The sequence below is a fragment of the Quercus lobata genome, chromosome 10 (genome assembly GCF_001633185.2).
Source record: "Quercus lobata isolate SW786 chromosome 10, ValleyOak3.0 Primary Assembly, whole genome shotgun sequence".
Classification (NCBI taxonomy): domain Eukaryota; kingdom Viridiplantae; phylum Streptophyta; class Magnoliopsida; order Fagales; family Fagaceae; genus Quercus; species Quercus lobata.
The window spans coordinates 42,087,058-42,101,045 of record NC_044913.1 but is presented as its reverse complement, the minus strand read 5'-3'; the positions used below and the strand labels follow the sequence as shown (position 1 = coordinate 42,101,045).

The 13,988-nt window shown below is 33.6% G+C and overlaps 1 protein-coding gene across 1 annotated transcript; it reads right to left on the bottom strand.

Moving 5' to 3' along the window:
• Window positions 1-1,791: 1,791 nt before the first annotated feature.
• On the bottom strand, window positions 1,792-3,636 carry LOC115962866. The gene is made up of 4 exons (XM_031081743.1): window positions 3,553-3,636; window positions 3,022-3,249; window positions 2,766-2,827; window positions 1,792-1,945 (listed from the first exon to the last, which is right to left on the bottom strand). Exons 1-4 carry the CDS (start codon window positions 3,608-3,610, stop codon window positions 1,940-1,942), a joined length of 354 nt encoding a protein of 117 aa, XP_030937603.1. The 5' UTR covers window positions 3,611-3,636; the 3' UTR covers window positions 1,792-1,939.
• Window positions 3,637-13,988: the final 10,352 nt, after the last annotated feature.

Here is a 13,988-nt window from a genome sequence, read left to right as displayed (position 1 = left end):
ACTGGTTTTACGCCACAGCCTGATAGAACGTTTTCTCCATTTACAAACAGACTATCTCTCTGATCTCTCTCAAAAAAAAAAAAAAAAAAAAAAAACACACACACACAAAAAAAATACAAGATAAGATAATTATGTTTAACTGGAGGAGGAGAAGGAGAAGGGAGCCGATGAAGAGCGTTTGAAAGTGTCAGTGATCATCTTGTTCTTGATCTGGCTTCGTGATTTCGGAAGGTTTGCAAAAGAATTGGAGGCAGCTTGGGCGGCCCCATTGCTCGTATTTGAGTTCTTGATCTGGCTTCGTGATTTCGGCTGGTTTGCAAAAGAAATGGAGGCAGGTTGGGCGGCCCCATTGCTCGTATTTGAGTTGTTTTGATCACTCATATTTCACTCTCTTTTCTTACTTCACACTTCTTGTCTATGTGCCTTTGAGTGAGTGGGTTTGAGAGTGGTTAGTGGTTTTTTTTTTGAGAGAACAGTTAGTGGTTACTTATAACTAGTCGTTAACCCGTGCGATGCACGGAAAAGTTTTTATTAACTATAAGATTTTAGCAAATCAATGTTTTAAAATTTGAAAATCTTAAAGAACTTACATTAGCACTCATCAATTTGTTTACAAAGTCAATGCTAAATAGATCTACAAATTGCATTCTCATATCCTTTGTCATTTGCAAAGTGACAGGACTCTTTTCATTACAGTTTGCATCCGTCTATCCTTCAAAAGCTTTAAAAAGTGTCATGTGGTCACTACATAAGAATGTGTATAAGGTTATACAAAATTCTGTCATTATAATCAACATCCTAAAGCTAATATTCAATCCAAAAATGTGTAACCAATGTTACATATTAGAGTGTTATAGAGGGCAGAGAGTAGAGCAAACATTTCCTTACAACCACAACCATATGGCTTAGAGTTCTAACCATTATTCTAAGGATCCCAACAATATCAATAACCTAAAAAGTATTGTTGTGATACATTTACTTTAGGACAAATAAATTCAAGCAATCAAAATCAAACAAATCTATCTTAAAATTACAATTTCAGACACAAACACACAAACCCACTATGAAATTCTATTTAAATTGTCTATCGCTTTCATCGAACTATTTGATTAACAGGCATACAAACATCACTTAGTGTAAGTAAAGCCAATAAAAATTACCAAAAAAGGAAAACCATTTTGCCGGAAACATCACAAAGACCAATAAATTAGACAGAAATATAAAATTAAACAAACTCATTTCCAACATGTATCTATGAAAACTCAAAAATATATAACAAATTTTCTTCTATCTTCATTTAATAAAGAAAAATGATAAGAAACTGTTATTCTAACTTTCATAAATTGCACTTATATCTATCGCTTTCATCGAACTATTTGATTAACATGAATACAAACAACACTTAGTGTAAGTAAAGCCAATGAAAGTCACCAAAAAGGGAAAACCATCTTGCTAGAAACATCACAGAGACCAATAAATTAGACAAAAATATAAAAGAAGGTAAGCTATCTATGAATTCAGCCGTAGATATAAGAGGCATATGAAAGCAACAATAACACCAATCAATCAATTATCCAACCTAGCACACACTGTTTAGGTAGCTTCCCTAGTGAATTAGGCTGCCTCTTTTAAGTTTTTAACTTTGATGTAAATCTTTATATATATATATATATATATATATATATAGATAATTACGATAGTTAACCCTATACTAAAAAAAAATTCAGAAATAGTACAGAGGCAAACGAATACCATACCTTTAACCTTGATTCGAATGGAGAGAAAGGCAATAAAAAAGTAGAAATTAATCAGGAATATTAAATCTAAATAAAAGTGAATGGAAGAACAAAAATTAAGAATGAAACCTGCTTTAAAACAGCAAACGAATGTACAAAGAATTAAATCTGTTGCTGTTTGGTATTCATTGAAATCTGCTGTTTTAAATCTGTTGCAGGGAAGGAACAACACAAATGTACAAAGAATTATAAATTGAACAGCCGTGAATTGGTTTGGTACACAAAAAATATATATATTAAAAAAATAGAATAAACATTATCACAAAAACTATTTATAAGATAATGGTTATAGAGTCCTAATTAAATTTGTTTATAGTTACAGATTTCTAAACAAATTTCATTACCAAAACTTATCTACAAAAATAAATGAAAAAAAAAAAAAAAACACTGATTTCTAATCAAAACATTAACATTCAAACTCTCTCATGTTTCTAACCATATATTTGCTATGTGTTTAGAAGAGAGGATACCCAAAAAACCTTCAAGGATCCTTTGTTGTTTCTTGAAATAATTAGCTACTCAGTTTCCTTTTCCAACAATTAAATGCATAAGATGAATGAATGCATTAGAAATCATCAAATTTTGATTTTTTACATTCCAAAAGAGCTTAACATCAACTATGTGAAAGAATAAGCTTAACATCTGCTAGAATAACTTAAAAAGAATAATTGCTGGAGTTTCACTACAATTCTACTATAAAACAAAACAACAGCTACAACCCAACTGAGAACATAAAATTTCTTCCTACATTTTAGAATCAGAGACAGACCAAAATAAAAAAGACATGAACTTGTACAGAAGAGGTAGACGGTTTGAAAAAAAAAAAAAATAGGGGACTGAGTGGAGACAAAGAAGGCTGACGTTTTAGGTGCACAAATAATTATTCAATCAATCAAATGATTAAGCTAAGTTAAATTAGATGTGCTAAAAAACCTAGATAGCAAAATAAAGCAAAACTTGAAGCAAAACCTGTAGGATTGTTGTTAGATTTTGAAGGTTGGGAGGCTCTTCAATACTATCTCCAACAAAACCTGTAGAATTTAATGTTCTATGAGTGTTTCCCTAACTTCAACAAAAAAGAATATAGAGAAAAAGGGGATAGGAGTTGAAATCCCTAAATTGACAAAAAAAAAAACCTAATTAAAGACGAAATCCTTAAATTGACAAAAAAACCTAATTAAAGACAATAGGAAAAGAGTTTATTCATAGATTAATTGAGAGATACCAAGAGAGAATGCTCTGATATGGAGGTTGGGTCGGAGATTGAAATCGTTGGCTCCCATGGTCGTGCCCTTGCAAGCTTTTTGCAAAATAGCTTGGATCTGTGTTTGAGAGAGTGAAGATGTTCTGCGTTTGGTGAGTAATTTCGAAAGGAGAGGTGCTGGGTTTGGTTTTGTCAAAAGGAGAGGTTCTGCCGTTTTGACCTTGTGCTGTTGCTTCAAGTTTTGCCGTTCTGCGTTTGGTTTCAGAATTTTATCGGGTAGAGTATTTGGTTTGAGAAAGGAGAGTATATATATTTAATTAAAAGAAATAAATCAGATTTAAAAATTTTAAAAAAAATGTTGATGTGGAAAATTGTGGAGAGGTCAGAGGCTTCGGTTTTATATATATATATTGATAATAATAATAATAATAATAATAACAATAATATAGAATATTATAGATTAATAATTAAAGACGAAATCCTTAAATTGACAGAAAAACCTAATTAAAGACAATAGGAAAAGAGTTTATTCATAGATTAATTGAAAGATACCAAGAGAGAATGCTCTGATATGGAGGTTGGGTCGGAGATTGAAATCGTTGGCTCCCATGGTCGTGCCCTTGCAAGCTTTTTGCAAAATAGCTTGGTTCCGTGTTTGAGAGAGTGAAGATGTTCTGCATTTGGTGAGTAATTTAGAAAGGAGAGGTTTTGCCGTTTTGACCTTGTGCTGTTGCTTCAGGTTTTGCCGTTCTGCGTTTGGTTTCAGAATTTTATCGGGTAGAGTATTTGGTTTGAGAAAGGAGAGTATATATATTTAATTAAAAGAAATAAATCAGATTTAAAAATTAAAAAAAAATGTTGATGTGGAAAATTGTGGAGAGGTCAGAGGCTTCGGTTTTATATATATATATATATATTGATAATAATAATAATAATAATAATAATAATATATAGAATATTATAGATTAATAATTAAAGACGAAATCCTTAAATTGACAGAAAAACCTAATTAAAGACAATAGGAAAAGAGTTTATTCATAGATTAATTGAGAGATACCAAGAGAGAATGCTCTGATATGGAGGTTGGGTCGGAGATTGAAATCGTTGGCTCCCATGGTCGTGCCCTTGCAAGCTTTTTGCAAAATAGCTTGGATCTGTGTTTGAGAGAGTGAAGATGTTCTGCGTTTGGTGAGTAATTTCGAAAGGAGAGGTGCTGGGTTTGGTTTTGTCAAAAGGAGAGGTTCTGCCGTTTTGACCTTGTGCTGTTGCTTCAGGTTTTGCCGTTCTGCGTTTGGTTTCAGAATTTTATCGGGTAGAGTATTTGGTTTGAGAAAGGAGAGTATATATATTTAATTAAAAGAAATAAATCAGATTTAAAAATTTAAAAAAAAATGTTGATGTGAAAAATTGTGGAGAGGTCAGAGGCTTCGGTTTTATATATATATATTGATGACTCAAAAGGTGATTGAATTATTGATGTTTGTGATAATTATGGATAAAATTCATTACACTGAGGTCATAAAGACACCTGAGCATGAGTGCGTAAGGGGTGACGCAATTAGTAATGTCGGCTTGTTAAGAATGAAAATAAAAATTTCTATACAAATTCTTTAAAACCCTATTGGATGTGAATTTTTTTAATCGAAAATATTTACTAATATTGTTAAATATGATATGTCATGTGTTTGTCATATTCGAAGTTGGACAAAATATACCTGGAAGGGCTTAGACTCTATTGAGTTGATACATTTCATGGGCAATGCATTCTAAAATTATTTGATAAAAACCAACTTGCTGATAAAAACCAACTTGCTGATGACAGAAAACCACAGCACCACTAGCAACGGTATTCACGGCCTTGGATGCTATCACACTATCCCTTTCAAACCCTCCAAGGGACACAACGTTGCTTTGCTTGAAAGATTTTGTTGTGGAAGATAACGCGGGGCCCAGTTTAACAAATCAGTGGGTGTCAAATTTATATATTTTTGCTAGAAAACTACTCGTATAAGTGAATTTATAACATTGCATAGTTACATTTTTGCAACAATAACTATTTTAATATACATGATTACTGTAATTTTATATATTTTTTCTCTTTCACTTCTCCCTTTAGTTTCGCTCTCTTCCCAGACTCTATTTCCTCTCTATCTTTTCTTGAGTTGTTTAAGCAAAATGCTATGCAAACTCATCGAATCCATACAAATTATCAAATCCATCGAAAATCTAGATCCCAATGATGAGGAAGTAGTAGCAGTGGGCCAGCAGCGGCGGTGAATAGGTGAGAGACGAGAGAGTATTCTTTTGAGAGAGAGGTGAGAAGGCCATATAGTATTCTTTTTGAGATTTTTGAGGAGAAAGAGACGAAATGAAAATAATAATAATAATAAAATAAAAATTATTATTTAAATAAAATGGAGTATATAATAGATAATCTAAACGGTGTAAATATGCACTGTTACTTTAGCATTTTTGGATATGTATAGTGCTATAGAACCATTGATCTGGGTAGTTCTCGAGCAATTGCACCGCTCCATGGAAAATAGAAAAAGTAGTGAATTTTACACATTTTTGCTCAAAAACAATCCACATCAGTGGGTTTATAACATTGTATATATCCAAAAATACTACATCAATCGTGCATATTTACATGGTTATTGTAGTTTAAATCTCGCTTGCACCAAAAATTAATTGACTTCTTAGCCCAATGATAAAAGCAATCATCATGGAGTGAACGTCATAAGTTTAATAGAATATTTGGGTATCAAACCTTGTCTATACAAAAAACCAATTGGTATCTTAATTTGATGATAAAAATAATTATTATGAAATGAATACTATAGGTTTAAGGGATTTAGGGTTCAACTCTTGTCTACACAAAAACTAATTAGTATCTTAATTTGATGATAGGAGCATCATTATGAAGTGGATGTCACAGATTGAAATTTTTCCAAATCTTAAAAAAAAAAAAAAAAAAATTGATGCTTGTGTTCGTTTGGTAGTCTCTTATTTATTTATTTTTTTTGGTAGAATCGGAGGTCTTATTTAATTATAAACAAAGTTCATACATCAACAGCTATATCCGGCCTTTGGGCACATAGTCTATTATTGCCTAGGCCGATTATATCCCTTACATAACCTGATTATACAAAACTAGGGCAGGTTTGATATATAGTCAAAACTTGCTGTTGGTGGTTCCCTCGTTTCGCAAGAGCATTAGCGCACTCGTTTGCTTCACGGTATGTGTGGTGCACCTGAACCAAAGTTGTATACCATAATGTTCTCCAACACAAGCCTACCATACATCGTGTTCGTCATGCATTGGGCAAGGCTAGGAGAGCTAGAGCCAATGTACAGGATAAAGACAACGACAGTGAGGCATCAATGTAGTATTTGGTCAATAGTGAGGACTCTGAGGACCCTGGGGGTCCCCAATGATTACCTTAACCCCAACTCTTCCTCCATGAAGATGATAGCATGGAATTGTGAGGGAGCTGGAAGTGTAGCTTTTCGGAACCACGCATACGAGTTGTATCGTAGGCATCGACCCCAAATCCTGATCTTAGTTGAGCCCTGCATTGTTGAGGAGCGGGCGCAATTAGTTATTAACAATCTTCCATACTCCCACTCTTAGAGAGTTGATCCAATTGGTTTCTCGGTGTAGTGGGTCTTTTTTACAATGTTGGGCTGGGCTACCTCCTGTAGTATTAGGCCCAAGTGTTTTGAGTAAGGGAGTTAGGACCGGTCCAACTGCAACTCACTTTGGCTCGGTTTATGCACAAACTATGCCCCGTTTGCCAGGCTTTGATCACAGGCCCATGGCAAGCAGAGCTGCTACGGGTAAGTTATGACAGACAAATATAATACAGATAATACAAGAAATAGTAGACAAAATGAATAAAAGGGAGCGACAAGAGACACCCCATAGGCCAAAAGTAGAGAAATAAATGAGGAATAATAATAATGGGGTTATTGAATTAAAGAGGGAAAAATTAGTCTACCATGCCAAGTAATGCTGCGAAGCTGAAACCAAGAAGATAAACCACTTCCTCAATGCGACTAATCTCTTAGGGGAAAGAAATTAATTGCTTTGAGGGAATGGGCCTGAATGGTTTATGTTTAATGAGGATCCTTTGTCTTTTTGATAGAGAGCAGGGCTTTAGAGGGAAAGAGGAGATCAACCTATTAGTGCATGCCTACCATTATATACTCCCTATTCTCTATCCTTCCTAGTTTTTCCTTTCTTTCTTTTTTTATTTTTTTTCTTTCTCAGTGTTTACTTATTTTGTTGCGATTCTCTCCTAGAGGTTGCTATTACAGTGTTTGTGATTGTGATCTTGACCGTGATCCCCTGTTGTGGTGTTAACCCAAGCCTGCTGGGCCTCTTTGTGCTTTTTTGGTTACGTTGGATATCCTTGGCTCATTTACTTTCCTTGGGTCCTTTTGGTCCTTTTCCTAGCTCTGCATTCCCATGGGCTTTTACTAACTCCTTTGGGCTTCCTTGGCCCAATTACCTTATCCTTCATCCTTGGGGCTCATGGACTTTCCATTAACCCTTTACTTTCCTTACTTTCATTACTTCGAGCCTGCTGTAGTCATTCTCACTTTTCTACATCACATACTGTCCATGGGTTTGCTTCTTCTCTTTTTTCGAGCTCCTTTAGGCCCATCTACTTCCTCAAGGCCCATTTATTTATTTCATGGACCTGCAATCCATTATTCCTGCTACTTGAACTTAATGATTTTTCTATCTACTTACTAACTCTTTTTTGCCCATGTTGCTAGGCTTCTTCTTTCTATTGGGCTTCCAAAAATGATCATCAACACTCGGGAGGCATATGGATGTTGTGGAATGAGGGTAGCAATTTTAGAGTGGAGATTCTCACCACAAGTGACTATAGTATCCAGACGTTGATTAAGGTACTGAATCCATCCCATCCTTTTCTACTCACTGCCATTTATGCTTCACCTAATTTTAATAAACGAAAAATTCTGTGGAATTATTTAAAAAATCTTGCTTCATCAGTAAATCACCATTCGGTGGCTTTAATAAATCCGTTTTTTCACCATTCGGTGCCACCTCAGATGGATTACTATCTTGCTTTGTCATCGATTTAGAGTCCTCATGAGGCAAAACGTGGAAGTCTCTTATTTGAATTGGGGAAAATGACCGTGGTCCACTTGCATGCATTTTTTTGTGTATGTGTGTGTGATATGTTTTATTAGAAGTAAGAAAACAGCTAGCATAAGCATGCGTTATAACTTAGAGCATCCACACTAGATGTGCTAAATGTGCCAAATACCAAATATTTGGCACATTTGGCACACCAAACACCAAAAAACCCCCTTTATCAGATGTTCCAAATCTCATAATTTTTGCTACATATGAATAGTACTGTTGCATTTTGCAAAGGTACGGATGACAATGCTAAAAAAAAAAAAAAAAATTTATTTATTCTCTCTCATCCTTTTTGAATCGGTGGCTATTTGTTTGTTTGAATCGGTGTTGAATCGGTGGTGGTTTGGCATTTGGGTGGTGGTTTGGCATTTAGGTGGTGGTTGTGCTTGGTGATTGGTTTTTTTTTTTTTTTTTGGTGGTTGCTGCCTTGTTGGGGTGTGTGTGATGGTGGGATGGTGGTGGTTGCTGCCGTGCTGGGGTGTGTGGTGGTGGTGGTTGCTACCTTGCTGGGCATGCGTGGTGTGGTGGTTATGCCAATGGTGGCTGGTCGGTGTTGTTGCGGCAGTGATTGTTGGCGGCTGTTGTTGCGGTAGTGGTTGATGTGCCGTTGTTGTTGTTGATAGTGATGATAGGGAGGAGATAATATATTATTTTAATGTGTAGTAAATATTATTTTAATGTGCCGTTGTTGTTGTTGTCGATGGTGATGATAGGGAGGAGATAATATATTATTTTAATGTGTAGTAAATATTATTTTAATGTATAGAATTAAATGGTAGAATATCTGATAAATGAGATATTGTAAAATGATGTAATAAAATAATAAAGTAAGCTTTTAATATGTCAAAATGACATTTTTTTTTTTTTTTTTTTGTAACATTTGCTATGGATGGTCTAAATAAGGAATAAATTGGTTTCTTTTGTTGGGATTGCATAGTAAGAGGTTGGGTGAGATGTCAATCTACGGAGTACAACTCATTGAATAACCCACATGGCCTATGGCAGCCCTATGCCACAACCCCCCAAAAGAAATAAAAAAAAGCACCAAGAAGATTATCAAAGATACTGATATAGCGACCAAATCCATCAAAGATACTGCTATATCTCATTTAACCAAAAAAAATAAAAGATATAGCGACCAAATTAAATTGCTTTGGCCATATCCATCTCCATGTCATTTGGAAATATCTAGCTAGACCCACAACCTTACGTGAGGATAATGTTTTTGGTGCATTTGTTTCGAAGATGTCCCATCGTTTCCTCATGGCTCATTAGTCAAATCTAACACAAAAAAATATGATGAAGTAAAAAACAAACAAACTTAGATTCCAAGCCATTTTTGTGCTTGCATTCAAAACCAACCAAATGGCTGTTTTTTTATTTTTATTTTTTATTTATTTTTATTTTTATTTTATTTTTTTAATAGTTGAAAAGAAAAAACAAGAACAAAAAACAATATGTAGCAAATTTGGGTGAGAGGAATAAAACATGGATTATGGCCATTAGAAAGGAAATTGGGTGAGATGTGAACCAACAATTAAACTTCACAGTTATAAACAGCTATAAATTGGGAAATTCTGAAAATAATGGTACTTGGTGGTGGACCTGAAATGAATGTATATATCGATTAAGTTAATTAGAAAACAAATGGTGTGGGTTCTATCCAAAAATTGAAAAAGACAAAGGCATAGGCCATGGTGGAACTCCCAAACAGATTTTCTCAAAACGTTATAGAAAGAACTTAGGTTTATTGGACACTATGTCATGTCCTTGTCCACATTCTTTCATTTTGTAAGTTTAATCTTTAATGTGATCTGTCTTAATTAGGATGAATTTGGGTTTCGCTGATGATATTGTGTCCATAAGCTTCTTTTTTTTTTTGATAGGTGTCCATAAGCTTAGCATAACTGCTAAAGTACCACTTAAGTTTTGTTTTATTTTTCTAAGCATGTCATGCACCACTAAATATCAAAGTTCAAGACTAAACGAGTATTGAACAAGAATTAGCAACAGATAATTCCCTACCTCTTTTGACCTTAAAAATTAAATTCAAACATTCATAACAAAATAAAAGGATAAAGAAAGCTTTTTTTTTTCTTGTAAGGGTAGAAAAGGGAGTTCATTATATTTTATATATTAACACAAACTCGAGTACAACAAATAACAGCACATCATTAACGAGGACGGCCTGATATAGAGAAGCAGATCTTCCATTTGGGTTGCTCTTCATCTTCATTTTGACTGTTCCCGATAAGATGTAGGAATTATTTATTCTGATATAGCTCTTTCTCCACTCACATAGCTGTAGGCCTGATTCTATATTGGGCTTAGTCCCTTCAATAAAAGCCCAAAATTCCACCACTACACTAGTAGTGATTTCCACCGATTTGAAGAATCTACCAAACTATGCACTGACCCATATATATATATATATATATATATATATATATATATATTATAGTAATCTATTTTAGAAAACTTTTTAATGAAAAAATGAAAAAGTAATTCATTATTTTGATAGTTTTTTTAAATTTTCATAAAAATTTTCTCAAAATGGATGATTAATGTGTCTTAAAGACACACATTAACCAGACCCATATATGAGATTTATTAACATTAACCGAACTCTCTCTCTCTCTCTCTCTATATATATATATATATATATATATGATTCTAACCCAATCTTGAAATGTTACGTCTATAATATTTTTACAAGAAATTTTAAGTGATAAATTGTTACTGATTTTAATATATCATTTAAAATTTATTGTGAAAATATTACACAGCGGCGTTTCTTTTTACAAAGATACCGACTCCCCCTCCGGAAAAAAAAAAAGAAAAAAAGAAAAAAAAGAAGAAGCACCTTATTATTTACCCGGAGAGGTGGTAGTGGGGGAAGAGGGTTTGAAAATGTCAGCCAGAATGGTGTTCTTGATCTGGCTTCGTGACTTCGGAAGGTTTGCCAAGGAAGGGGGCGGCCTTGGCTGATTTGGCTTGCTTTGTTCACTCATTTTCACTCTTCCTTTTTTTTCCTCTACTTTTCAAGTGTAGTGGCCTTTGAGTGAGTGAGGAAGTCAGTTAAGAATGATTATTTATAGAGGTTCAAAAGGTGACTGAATAACTGGAATTTTTGTACAAATGGCTATGATTCAATGGATTGATGAAGTCACAAAATGTAAGTATGAGTACGTAAGGGGTGACGTCATATGCTTGTTACAGAAGTAAGTAGAAACTTTTATACATTATACAAAATTATTTAATTCCCTATTGGATGTGAATTTTGTTCTCATCGAAGATATTTGATAATATCTTTAAAGTTATCCATTCATGCATGTGTTTGAAAATGGAGGTATGTAGAAGTGCGGTAGTTGTGGAAGTTTTGCATCATATTTACTTGACAACAAAAAAATATTGTTAAATAATTTTGGACGTGAGAAATGATTACAGAAGTTATTATAAAAGTGTTGTTAATTTATTTCATAAATATTTATTTTTAGAGTAATGATTATCACAATATCTATATGCACTGTTATGGCGTCATATATAAATAAATATATATATATATATATATATATATATTAAAATTACGTTTTTAAAACATGATTCCAAAAAGAAGTGCACACAATATGTAATAAAATTTTCCTTTATTTTATGTTTGATTTTGTTTTGGGGAAACCATAGAGAAAGTTTATTTCAATGAATAACATTTTTTACAATGAAAAAGAAAATACAGGGTAATCTTCTAACTATACAACTGCATCTTCAATCTTTTTTAGCAAGCAGCACATCTCTTCACCCCATCACCATGGGATCCTATCACAATTTGTTGTCAATTCAGCACTAGCACTACTCCTTTCAAATGCTCCAAGGCCCACCAGATTGCTTTGCTTGAAGGACTTTGTTGCAAAGATAATTCAACTAATGACTAAATATTCATTGAATGATACCCTACGGGCCTATTGTCCTCCTTTTTTTTTATTTTTTATTTTTTATTTTATTTATTATTTGATAGTTGGATGGGAGAATTTGAATTTTGAATATCTCTGTTAAAAATACCAAAGGTGTCAACTAGTTGAACTACAATACTTTTAACATTATGAATTGAATGTTATTAAAAAAAAAAAAATCAGAAGTATTTTAACCTTCACAATTTCCACGAAAAAGCTAAGTAAAATTTTAGGATAGAAACTTCAAAACCACAGCTTTTCCAGATTGACCTAAAAGCTCTTTTCAAAATTTGCCAAATGAGTTGCAATTTTGACCAAAGCTCTTTTGGCCCTTAGAAGGTCTTTAAGAATTCAAAAAGTCTAGAAACATATATTGAAATTTTCACATATTTTTCTTTTACTTTTATGTTGTGGTAGGTCCAAATAAAGTGAATTGTAATCCAACTAGTTGCCACATTCTAATATGCACGAGTGGTTTATTGTCAATGACTTAATGCTCTTTGAGTAGCCTTTGGTTGGAGGTGAAAGTCAGAGTTCCAATCTCTAGCATCACGGAGTGTAGAAAAGAAATACAACCTGTTGAACCAAAAGCCACTTGAATGAACCAGTTTAAGAGAAAGCTAGTCTAGTATAAGGAGCTTGGCTTGTGAAGAAAATTGGAGGAAAGGGAGGTGAAAGTTTTCCTTGTTCTTGAAGGTAATTTGGGATATTCAAAGAAGAGTCCAAGAACACGTGTCGACTTGCGATTGACTTTTTGGTATTTTTTGTAATTTATTCAATGACATTTGAAATATTTTCATTGATATCCGAATAATGACAATAGAATTCACGTGGTATACTTGACTATCTTGAACGTACTTATATGGATTTAGTGGTATGGCGTGTAGCCGTGGAGAAATGTGATTGACTGAAAATTTCATTCTCTGCCATGGGAAATATCTTTTTTTGGTTAAGCCATGGGAAATATCATTTTTTATTTTGCTGCTCTTCACTGCTCTTCACTGTAATTTGTAGTATTTTTTAATTATTAATTATTTTTTATAATGATGACTTTATTTTCAAATATTTTAGAACTGATACATTACTCTTTCAACTTTTGTTTTTCTTTTACAGGAAAACAATTTAACTAAAAGATAAAGATTATTTTGAGGTGTTTATTAAAGTACACATGAAACATCTAAATCCCAATAAAATATAGAGAGAAGATAAACTAAAGCTTGGTCTAACCTTTCCCGTCAAAGTAAAAGCACAAAAGTGGGACAATGGGTCTAAACTTCTCTTGCTGATTAAGAAAAGGATCCATGCTTTTAAAAGCATTTCTTTTTATGATGAGTTTCTATTTTTCATAAACATTTGATGAGTGTTTAATCATGCGGATAGAGAATTAAGTTTCCATAAATTTTTCAGTTGTGACAATAAGTGCATAATTATTTTTATTTTTGTGTCTTTAGACTTTTCGTTTAGTATTAGACAATTGTTGAGGGCCATTTGTGAGAAAGAAAGCCCAATAACAAGAGCAACAAAGAATCGACAAAGTAGATAACAAAACCATTAGACTCAAGCGGCAGGAATAATGGATCACAGGCCCAAAAAATAAACAAATGGGCCTTGAAGAGGCAAGTGAGCTCAAAGAAGCCCGGAAAGAAAGAAGTAGCATCCCATGGGCAGTGTATAAGGTAGAAAAGCGAGAAAGGGCCGCTGCAGGCCCAAGGTAATACAAACTAAGAAAGTAAGGGGTTTATGGCAGGCTCATAAACCCCAAGGATGAGAATAAGGTTATTGGGCCAAGGAAGCCCAATGAAGTTAGTAAAAAGCCCATGAGAGTGTGGAATTAGTAAAAGGGCCGAGGAAATCCAAAGAAA